The sequence below is a fragment of the Platichthys flesus genome, chromosome 5, assembly GCF_949316205.1.
Source record: "Platichthys flesus chromosome 5, fPlaFle2.1, whole genome shotgun sequence".
Classification (NCBI taxonomy): domain Eukaryota; kingdom Metazoa; phylum Chordata; class Actinopteri; order Pleuronectiformes; family Pleuronectidae; genus Platichthys; species Platichthys flesus.
Window position 1 is genome coordinate 19,489,851 of NC_084949.1, and position 11,473 is coordinate 19,501,323.

The 11,473-nt window shown below is 39.2% G+C and overlaps 1 protein-coding gene across 1 annotated transcript; it reads left to right on the forward strand.

The window, feature by feature from the left end:
• The first annotated feature begins 115 nt into the window (after nt 1-115).
• Nucleotides 116-10,659, forward strand: aimp1a (aminoacyl tRNA synthetase complex interacting multifunctional protein 1a). Its single transcript, XM_062387530.1, has 7 exons — nt 116-270; nt 3,149-3,279; nt 3,975-4,088; nt 5,856-6,014; nt 7,340-7,548; nt 8,098-8,266; nt 10,373-10,659. Coding segments are annotated over exons 1-7 (951 nt in total). The 5' UTR covers nt 116-268; the 3' UTR covers nt 10,540-10,659.
• The last annotated feature ends 814 nt before the right edge of the window (nt 10,660-11,473 follow it).

Below are 11,473 nucleotides of genomic sequence, written 5' to 3' on the forward strand. Positions count from 1 at the left end.
TTTTTTCAATCGCTGTTTCGTACTTATTTTTTAAACCACGTATTCTTTCATTCATGATTTTACACACCGGCGTTTATAGCTGCATCCTCGCACCAGACGTTGATTTATAAAACACATGGATAGAGAGCTAAGCAGAGAATTCAGGAGGCTGCTTCGCATCCGGGGCGTTTAGAGATCTACTCGCTGGGGTCCTGAAGTAGCTTCTCTCCGACCAGGCTAGCAGCTGTCAACCTCAGCGCCCCTGAAACGTGCTGGGTCTGTAGAGTCCATGTAAGTTCTTTAAAAAATAACTTATGTGTTTTAATTCACTGCTTCAACTCACTTGTATCTTGTTCGTTAGCAGCTTGTAGCTAACCCCATGTAGCAAGCGGCTAGCCCTGCAATAGCCACATTTGAGTGGCTAGCTCACTTATTATTGAACTGATGCAACGAGAGGTAACGATCATTTTGCAGCATTGAACAATTGCGTCTCCAAAACACTCGTTTATTTCTAATCCATTGATCCACTCGATCACTAATATGTGTAATTAGACGATTATTTGAGCTGCTGTGATTCACAAATGACTGAAACTGCAGGAAAATAAGATCCCAGGTCGTTATTAAAGAAGGACAGTAGTGAATGATTTCACTTTCATTATGAGTTTATTTCTAAAATTAGTCAATTAGTCAATCAGTTATATAGATGACAATGTCCATATTTTTTCTTTAGCCCAAGACCCAAAGGGGTTCAATGTTTCATAATTTGGTACACGAAAATGACAAATCAAATAAATAATCATTTTTACATTAACAATTATTGCTGTAACTTTTCTGTCCCCTTAGCGTAACAATTTAAATTTGTCTGTTGGCAAACATATGATCTTGACAGATCATTCAAAAAAGTATACTTTAACCCGTAACGAGGAGGAAATAAGGTCTTATACAGTTATTGTTAATTATTGAGGGAGAGTCATGGTCCAGGGTCCATGTTTTCTACTGTGCACTTGACAATGCATCATAATTTAACTGATTTGGTCAAGTATTCTACCTGTGTAGTTTATAAATCAATAACTGCATGTTGACTCAATCCAATTTAAATCATTACTGGTCTGTTATCAATTTCAATAACATTAAATAGTCATATATATATATATTTAGACCTCCCTGTACATGCCACAGATTTATCCTGAAAAAGGTCAAATCACAGCTCTTTTTAAATAATAAACGTGTAGGTCCTTGGGATGCCTTCAGGTGGTGCTGCCAACCTGTGCTCTCTTCTATTATGGTCTGTTCAGGTATGGAAACGATCCTCCTCCAGTATAATTGTAATGTGGGGATGGAGCATGGAAGACGGAAAAACTTGTCTCCTGGTCCGTCTGCTGACACGTCCACACCATTTCAGAGAAAGCCGGTGGTTCAACATGACAGTTTCACTGATTTAATTCAAACTACATGTGGTCGCTGTGCAGCATTATCTCAAATTGATGGAAACGCAAAATGGACAAAAACCATCCTGGCTTTTTCATTTTTAGATTGATTAGAATGCAAATAGTCAGATGTTGTGTTCTACTTGCAAACCAGAGGGTGAATCAAATCAAATATTGGAATTCCTATGCAATGAAGACAGACAAATTAACAGCCTGACAGCCCAAGTCTTTTTTAATATTGTTAACACATTTTCATCTGAAATCCAAAGCGGCAATGGCCTCTCAGTGTCATTATGTTACGGACCATACCCCGGCCCGAGGACCCATTTTTAGAGGTTATCCAAATGAGATCAGCCCTTTTGTGGCTGATGTTGTTACTCCACCACTGGTCTTGTTTAAATCAATTCAGTTTCTCTAAAAACAATGCTTTGATCCCCGATTTTATCAACTCCAGCTCTTTTGTGTTTCTAATTTCCTCATCCCCCAACATTTTGTTTTCATCTCGGTCCAGCTGTTGTTTTCCAGTGCCTCCCTGCTATATGTGTTAGAAGTTTTGTTCTCCATGCCTCGGCCTGTACAAATATTTCTTTTCCTCTTACTTTGAGAGAGCGATTTGCCAAGTCTGGTAGATAAAGGAACATAATCCTAAACCCAAACTGATGTCCAGCTGTATTTTGGGCGACTGGCTTAAGAGTGGCTGGTCCCTTTTGAACAATTTTTCCAAAATGTATTACACAATGTGATTCTAGTATGATTTAAAGAACAAAAGTTTTTCCAACACTAACATTTTACAGAAAACCTTTTAATTTGACAAGTTTGGAATCGACATTTGCTGATTTACTGTCATTTTTATGAATGTTGATTATCTTTTATACATGCCTTGTGGACAGAGGTCAGATTTTGTCACTTCATCAGCCAAAATATGTGTCTTGAATTTTTGTTTTTACACATGGTTGAAAACAAACTAGGGCTACATGTCAAGGAAAACAATTCAAAATAGAAGAGCACTCAGAGGGCACATACCTCCACCAAGGCTAACACCCTATTGAACTGCCCGTTAATCTGAAAAATGTATTAGGTCTTCCTTCTGTAATGCCCCACCCATCCATAAGATGTTTTTACTTATTACTGCAAACAAACATACAAAGTGACAACATAACCCCTTTACCAGAGGTAAATACAGTTGCTTTGTCAGACAATTTGCAATTAGGCCTCCACAAGTCCTTTTTTTTTATTTAGAAATAAACACTATTCAAGATTGAGACAGGACATTATATCATGGACTTTCGCACTAAAGTAACCAATAGACAAAGCAATGCAATCCTATAGAACACCCCTGCAACACATACCACCTTAGTGCCAATTTCAGTGTTGGGTTTTTGTTGAGACTGTCAGACAGAGGTTGTCTCTGCTCTGTGGTCATTTCAGAGGCTGTAGTTTGTGGTGAGGTTGTGCTGGAATGCAAACCTTGTAACTCCAAACATGTATCTTTTGTAGATGTTCAGCATGGTACTTGAAAACACTTTCTCGTTTTATGTAGCTACAAAGTTTCACACGAGTTAATTATACAAAATATCAAGTAATATGGGGACTCAATCAGTATTCCTGACCCCATAGTTGTATGTATCACAAAAAAATATGCATGTTACTCTATTTAGAAATATCACTACAGTCATTTCAGTTTTAATTTCTACCAATTTTTTATAGAGTTGTGATGGTTGGTACTATCTGTTGCTTTTTAGGTTCCTGGCTCGCTCCTTGGTCAACATGTCCAGTCACAATCCTCTGTTGAAGCTGGAGCAGCGAGCAGCTGAGGCCGACCAGATCATCGAGTACCTCAAACAGCAAGTCCAGCTTCTGAAGGAGAAAACAAGTGAGAGAGCACACCGCAAATTAACACCCATACGCAGCAACTCTGTCAGCAAGTAAAAGGCGTGCTGTAAAAGTGCTATATAAATGCAGCCCATTTACATAAAGTTCCCAGTTCATTTTGTCTAGACAGGCTATACAAGTGAAATACCAATGTGACCACTAACAAGTAAATGAAACCTGAGTATACAAGTTATATAAAACTCCTCTGTAGTTCACAAATTAGTCTGATGATAACTTAAAGGTCCAAATCAGCCAAATCTCGTTTCCTATTGATTTATTATAAATGCTGAATTTAGTTTGTATGTATTCATTTTACAAAATTCATAGTATAGACTGTTCAAAGGTAGTCCTGTGTAATTGTAATAGACATTTAATGTAGACCATATTTTAGTTGCAAAAAAAACAAAGCTATATCCTTGAATTCTCTTCTCCATTATCCCATATCCTTCCCCACTTTAAATAGTATCCCCTGCACAAATTGAGCACATGCATTATATAAAGAAATTGTAAATGAAAAAACTGTATTAGTTCAGGAATTCACGGCTGTTATTAAGCCCACTCACAATATTGATTTTAGCAGCCAATTTATGTCAGTCAGTAATGCATTTGCACTAGTGAAGCCGTTTTTTTAAATGTGCCGTGGGAAGTTGAAATGGAATCCCTGTGCTGTTTAAACAAGAATTTCCTTCGTTGCAGTCGTCCAGGCCAGTGTCAGGGAAGAGAAGAAACTGATGGTGGAGAATGCGAAACTGAAGAATGACATCGAGGAGCTGAAAAAACAGCTGCTGGAAAAGGAGAAGAGGAGAGGGGGTAGGTTTGAGTTTGGTTCCCAGCCGGGACTTCCAGAGCAAATCAAATGTTTGTTTGTTTAAAAAAAAACCTTGATGTCGTTATCAGTTTTATATCAAGTTGTATCACGATGAGTGTCCCCGACTTAGGAGCATTTGATGTCAGTTGTTGCTCATTAGAGCCCTGTTTGGTTTGTACTATCAATGATAGTACAAACCAAACAGGGAAACAGAATAACCTAATCTCTTCTGTTTTCATTTTAAGCAACTTTAGAGTCTCGAGATTCCTTGTGTGTGTGTGTGACATACATTGACATTCGAGGGCCAACGGCTCGGATCGCACATTTACACACATTTAATGTTTTCCAGAAAGACACTGCAGGAATAAAAGGGGACTGGAAGGAATAAGCTAATTTAACGTTACTCAAAAAAAAAAATCTCATCATGTTGGTGTTGGAACACTGCAGGAATGTGTTCCAATACACTCAGTGCTAACTTGTTTCATGTATTGTATCTGATTGTGATGTTTATTTTGGGAGGTTTCTTTTAATGTTGACATATAAAAGCTCCATTAAAACTTGGATGAATGTGAAACTTTCTGAAAGACATTTAAATTTACTTTATTTGTTTTTGAGATGAAAGAACAAACCGTACAATGTGACTATAATGGTGCCAATCGAAGAATTTCAACTTAAAAGCAACTGTTCGGCTCCCAAGAAAAAAGTAAAAGTTCGGTATCAAATTTACTTCAAACCATTTTTAAGACAAAATTATGAAACTGTTGAATCCAACAGTGACTCATTAAAATATTGATTAGATAATGAATTCCTAAATCAAAAAAGTGTGGGTTCTTATTTTGAAGTTGTGTTTTGCACCATATTTGCCAAGGCGCCTGGACAAGTGTAAGCTCAGTATTTGTTCTCCTATTCCCTCTGCTTAGGTCCCAACCATTTACTGAGGGAAAAACACACCGTCATGTTTACACACTCACTTTGAATAAATAGTGTTTTGCTGAGATCTATTGTCTCTAAAGATTCCAGTTAAGCCAAGTTTAAATTTGGGAGATTAGATAAAATGGTTTAAATACTTATATTTCACTCACTTTAAGTATCAATATGTGATATTACTGTGTTTATGCTTTTATTCCTTCAATGTAAAAATCCTTGACAGGAAACTTAAAAGTGGAATGTCAAGAGTTTCAGAGGTTATTGCCTATAATTCCAAGGTAAACCGGAAAGGTCCTTATCTCAGGTCCTAACATAGAATTAAAAGTAATATGGTGGTGGTGGTGCGCCTGCAGACCGATGTTTGTCAGACACGGGCACAAGGTTTTGTGGGAACTCAAAACATCAGGCGCCTTAAATGAAGGGTTAGTTTTTTTCATGGGGCGTTATTGTAGGACATTGTTCCCTGCTCTATGGCTCCATTTCCCTGGTTCCATCAGCCGGGACACTGTCATTTTCCCATCAAAACTGTTTGCACCAGGAGAGCGGTCCTCCCACTTTGAGTGTAAATAAAGCTCCCTCTGTATCATTTCACTGTTTTATGTTTACGCAAGCAGCTCCGTGCGCGAAAAGGCACAACCAGGCCCTAGTGTGCTTTGTATATTCGTGTTGTAAATTATTTCTACTTCGCAACACTACAGCTTGTCCATGCTTTTGTGCACGTGACAATCGGGAAAGGCAGTGTGTGCAGAGAATAACAGTCGTCAGATATACTTGAGTCCCTGATTGCAATCCACTATTTACCACTTTTTCACCGTAACATCACTGATACATCCTTCCTGTAGTGCTGGACGTGGCCATGACATCAGATGAACCCACAGTGGAGTGCAGTTCAAAGCCCACCCCTCCCAAACCCTCTGCTCCCGTACCCTCGGCCTCGCCTGCTGCTGCTCAGAGCCCCCCTCCCAAAGACGAGGGTAAAAAGAAGAAGCCAGAGAAAAAAGGTAATGTCTCAGTGAAAAGCATTAACATGTTTTCTAAGAATCTTTTTAACTTTTCACATCTAAACCCTTTTATATTGGGTTAAAGGTCGAGAGTTTTATATTTTGATTTGATATTTAGTAAATTACTTTGTCTTGTGTTTTTATTTTCAGTTTGTTCACAGGACCATATTAAATGTATTAAATTGACTCATCTCTAATCACAAGTAAATCACACAGATATATATAGTTCTGTTTTGGCAATATGCAATTTGGACTTATTAGAAGAGCTGTCTGGCATAGACGGGGAATAATTAGTCCTGGATTTGTTTATGGGTCTCATCATTTAGTAAGAGGAAGCAGAGAGCTTGACAAATTCACTGGCATTTCTTGCATTCAGATGTCGGAGATTTGTTTATGAAAGAGATATATTCCTCTTGATAAGCTATTAAAAGTGTTGACTTTTGTCTTCCTTTATCAAACCGTGTTCTCACCTCATTCAAACAGTCATCACTTGTTAAGTGCACAAACCCATGTGGAACCCTGGTGGAGCCGTGATATTTTTTATTTTTAACATCAAAGGCAAGGATTGGATTTTGTGTTCTTCAGAGTCAGACGAATGATTAAAGAATGTGTGATCTTTTGACCAGGGCAGTCAACTGGAATCAATGTGTGAATGAAACCTGGCGAGTCACTTTATCTCTTTGGGAGGAAGCATCTGTTATTCTGTTATGTCACTGTATCAGTTTCAATCAAAGTGGATATTGCTATTGTCATTCAAATCAAGGTATTTGTTGCCGGCATTTCTGGGAAGAAATGTAAAGTTTCTATTACTTACCATTTTTTTGATTTACTCATGGATCACATGAAACACATGCCACCCCGAGGCCTGTCATTGGTGAGCTTTGTTTTTCATTTATGGAAGGAAATGAAATCAGATTCCAGACAGATGGCTGGTATTGTTTCAAGTATAATTTGTTTTTTACAATATTCCTTGGAAAGACATCAGCTGGCCGAAACATACCCACTGCTTTCCAGCAAACATTTCCTATAATATCATGCACATTTGGTGTAATAGCATGAAAACGTTCACAAATGCCTCTCTTCAGCAAACCTCTCCGTAATACGTGATGAATGGCTACTGTCTTTGCGTTCGTTGCCAAACGTGTACAACAATATGACAAAAAATTGTCATATTAAACTCATTTTTATAGAACAAATAAAAAACAGGAAATGTAAAGGCATGAAGTATGAAATGTATTATTTAGGATTAGGGCTTATTGACATTGAAAGTGTGTTTGTTATTACATGCTGTTTGTGTAAAAATATTTTCCACTCTTTGATTCCAGTCGGGGAGAAAGCTGAGAAAAAGCAGGCAGCTCCGAGCCAAGAGGACGCCAAGGTGGACGTGTCTCGACTGGACCTGCGTATTGGGCGTATAGTCGAGGCGCAGAAGCATCCAGATGCTGACAGTCTCTACGTGGAGCAAGTTGATGTGGGAGAGGCTTCCCCCAGAACAGTGGTCAGCGGACTGGTCAAGCACATACCTCTGGACCAGGTACAATCTTAGATATAAGTACTAGAAGTTAGATAAATAATCTTTGTGTTGCAGACGTGGAATTCAGTAGCCAAACCTAATAAGGTGCTCTACAGTTAAAAGGGTAGAGTAATTGCTTCCTTTTGTGTGTTTCTTTCAGTCCACTACACTACACTACACAGGCAATAAATCTAAAATCCAATTCCCGTTTCACTCTCTTGTTAACTGTATAATTTATATGAGCAATCATCTATATATGTCAACCAAACAGGAGTCAGTTTTATGGCTGTGCTTTTGAATGTCAATAAACAAAAGGAACCATTCAGTAATTGTAGTCTGAGACACGCTAATCAGACAATAACTGCTTGGACAAATGTCTACAGTACACCTGAAATATTGCTCCAGTCCAACAATATTTGGACTTGAGTATTTTGTTGTCGTGTTTGTTTAGTTTTTCTTCTGTTCAGCCAAATTGGGTACTACGTAAATTGGGTGTACTTTGTTTTTCTTCTCTACTGTGTAAGGCATATGGGCTGTAAAGCCGTAGTTAATCTTCTGTCCCCCATGCAGATGCAGAACCGCATGGCAGTCCTGCTCTGTAACCTGAAGCCAGCCAAGATGAGGGGCGTGGTGTCCCAGGCAATGGTCATGTGCGCCAGCTCGCCAGACAAGGTCGAAATCCTTGATCCTCCAAGTGGAGCAGCACCAGGAGACAGAGTGACTTTCCAGGGCTTCCCAGGTACAGCATGATTACTGTACCCTCTAAAACAGATTAATTATCAGTGTTGGCGTTAAATTACAAAATCAGACACGAGTAATGCCTCATCACCACAGGATGATTGGCGGCATTGTGTTGAGATCACTGAGAGAATTCTTGGCCTTGTTTCCACAAAATACTTCTGTCTTTAGGAAATGAAATTGAACCTTCCCGTTGCCAGAAACAACCCGCCGCACCAGTCATGATGGGTTCTCGGACCCCAATGAAAGCTCTCATTAGAAGACTCCTCAGTTCTGTTTGGTGGTGGCTTAATGGCCTGTGACTGCTGATTTCACAGTCTAATCAGCATTCATTGCTGGGAACCTAGCCTGCATTTTTTTATAGGCAGCCATAAAGATAAGTATTCTAATTGCCCTGTTAAGTTCAACTTATGTAAATTGAGAGATCCCTGTTCTCTTTCAATGTACACATCAACTAGACTGTAAGAGTCAAGGTGCTTCCTCTACACCACCAAGAATCCAATGATTCTAAATAGGAGGAGAAGATGGTTCTTCTTAATCCAACATTCTTAAGAGAACAATAACCAGTTTGGAAGTTCCCTTTGAAAAGTGACGATAGGGTACAATTAGGGTTGATTTGTGGTCTAAGTACCAACAGCCCACCTGTATCAGCCAATGCTTTCCCTCCTGCTGTACACATGTCCCAGCTGTTTCGATAAATGAGGGATCTATTTGACATGAAACAATTTTAAGGACGCAACATTAAAAGAGTCGTAATCAAACAATTCCATGAAAAAAAGCTTCAATAGAGAACACAGAGACTGGATAACTTGATGTTTCGCAAACTGTGTTGAAGTCACGTTTGTTTACAGCATAACACCTGGGCTGTTTTTTATAATTCATGTCGCCATGGAATGGGAAAGAAGACCAGAGAAGTTTGTCTTTTTTGTTTTGTTTCCTGGTTTCTCTCTCACCAAGGCTTTGTAGTACAGATTCAGTTACAGCCAATCCACTGCTGGTGGGAGAAGTATATGGTTGTAATTGCCTCCATTTCCCTGAACAATGACGCAAACAACTTCTGCTTGATCTTAAGACTGTGCGCAAGCTGCTCATCAAAACCTCTTTCACGCTTCTGACCAAAACTGATTGTTGCCACTCTTAAGTTGTAAACCGGCAGAAATCACAGGCCTGGGAAATGAAACACATTTTTGTCTTCATGGTTGAGGTGAGAGGAAGAAGTTGACACTAGACAGAAGCCAGAAAAAATCAAAAACAAAGGCTCAGTGAAATGAGAACATCCCCTAATGGTTTTCTGTGGACGCATGGTGTGAGATGTTCTGTTTAGATGTTTTGAATTACAGCGAAGAACAAATGCAGTCTTAGAAAGCTGATGCTATATCCCAGACTTATCACAATTAATGTAGGATAAATAAAATTTGAATTGGCCTGAAATGTCTTGAATATAATTGCTTGTCATTTACCTGGGATGTTAATTGGCTTCAGCTCATAATGCAGGTTGTATCAGTGTATGCCTAATAGGAACTAATCCATGAATGGAACTCACTAGTCCATGTGTCTTAATTATATACTTTATATAAAATGGGCGACATGACAGCTCCCCAAAAGTGAAGCCAAGGTGTCTCCATCACCACCTGGTGCCTAACTGCAGTATAGGTCATTAAGCTCACCTCCTCCATGTTAGTGGATGGGACAAGGACCAAACTAAAAAGTGGAATTGTATGTTTTTTTTTTAATTCAAAGATGGTTTCTGTCAGTTACGGAAGTCCTAATCACACCAACTCACTTTTCCGGCAATTGTGACTGACTCACTACTGACCTTGCTAACACGGCTCCATCTTTCAATCGCTACTGCCCAGACTTTGGCTCTAAATGATTGCAAGGTAGCAGCGTTTGTGTCCGGGATATATTTGGAAGTGCAGGCATGTCGTCCACCTTACAAACTGTCTATGATCTCAGCACCCATGTATTCAAACAGGGTGTTAGTACGTGATACAAGACAGTGACATGCCACAAATAGTTCATATAACATCAGTACTGGATCCATGCATGTGTGATGGATGATCAGCAGAGTCTCTTCTAATATATCAATCTGACGTCTTGATTGCAGGTGAACCGGACAAAGAGTTGAACCCTAAAAAGAAGGTGTGGGAGCAGGTTCAGCCAGACCTACGCACAGACGGCCAGTGTGTTGCAACCTACAAAGGAGCTGCCTTTGAAGTCGCTGGCAAGGGAGTGTGCAAAGCCCAAACCATGAGCAACAGTGGAATAAAATAAAATAACATAGCTGCCTGAAATAACTCTGTATTTACTTGGCAATCATGGTTAGCGATGCCAATGACGGTGATGAATGGAAGTAAATGCTTTGAAGATGTTCAATAAAGGGATTTAAGCAGATGTTTCAAGTGTGTCCCTTTTAAGAATCTGTCCAATTTATCTCTAAAATATCCAGTCATGGTCTATAAAATGTAGTTCATCAATACAACTCTGTTTATGCTTTAACCCTCAAAGTGTATCTCTTCTTCTAGGACACATTAGCTTGATTGTGCTTTGAGTTTGAAGTCATAACGGAAAGACAAACTGGAGTTGATCGTGCATCGTAGGTTTCTACTTCATCTAGTCTTTGGCATTTTAATGAGCAGGAGATGAGGCAGGGAAGTTACTCAACAAAGTCCAACAAAAACAGATGAGGTTCTCAAGCTCTTTGCAGAAGCTAATTACAGTAGATGGTACTCAGCCGGGGCACTAGAGTCTCCTGGTCCACTGTCATTATCTCAAGCTTGGCTGTGGGATGCCAGTGCCATGTGCTTTGTTTTATTGTCCCATTGGAAGAAAAAGTCCATCCACCTCTAGAAGTATCAGACTACACAGAAGAAAAAGACAGCGCTGCGCACCACAGCCTCCAATGTTACATCAGAAGTAATTAAGGGCTTCCACTTTGCAAAAAACATCTGTCTGAAACTTCTATACTCTATTTAACTGCATATTTTTCCCTTTTGTCCTATGAAGGTAATAAATGTGATGAAATAAAAACAGATTTATTATTATAATCTGTGATTGCATGATGCCAGATATACCAGATTACGCCATACGTAACTCAAAAACTCACACAATCTAATTTATCAGGCCCGTTTAGTCACTGGAACACAGTTTGGAGCTCAACCCTAACCGCTCTCTACAGACAAGGAAAAGAACAGCAACATATAACCCC

Excerpts from the sequence above, each read along its gene's own strand:
- aimp1a (XM_062387530.1), top strand. Across the intron at positions 4,089-5,855 it reads AAAGGAGAAGAGGAGAGGGG|TGCTGGACGTGGCCATGACA; the intron begins GTAGGTTTGAGT and ends TCCTTCCTGTAG. Across the intron at positions 8,267-10,372 it reads GACTTTCCAGGGCTTCCCAG|GTGAACCGGACAAAGAGTTG; the intron begins GTACAGCATGAT and ends TCTTGATTGCAG.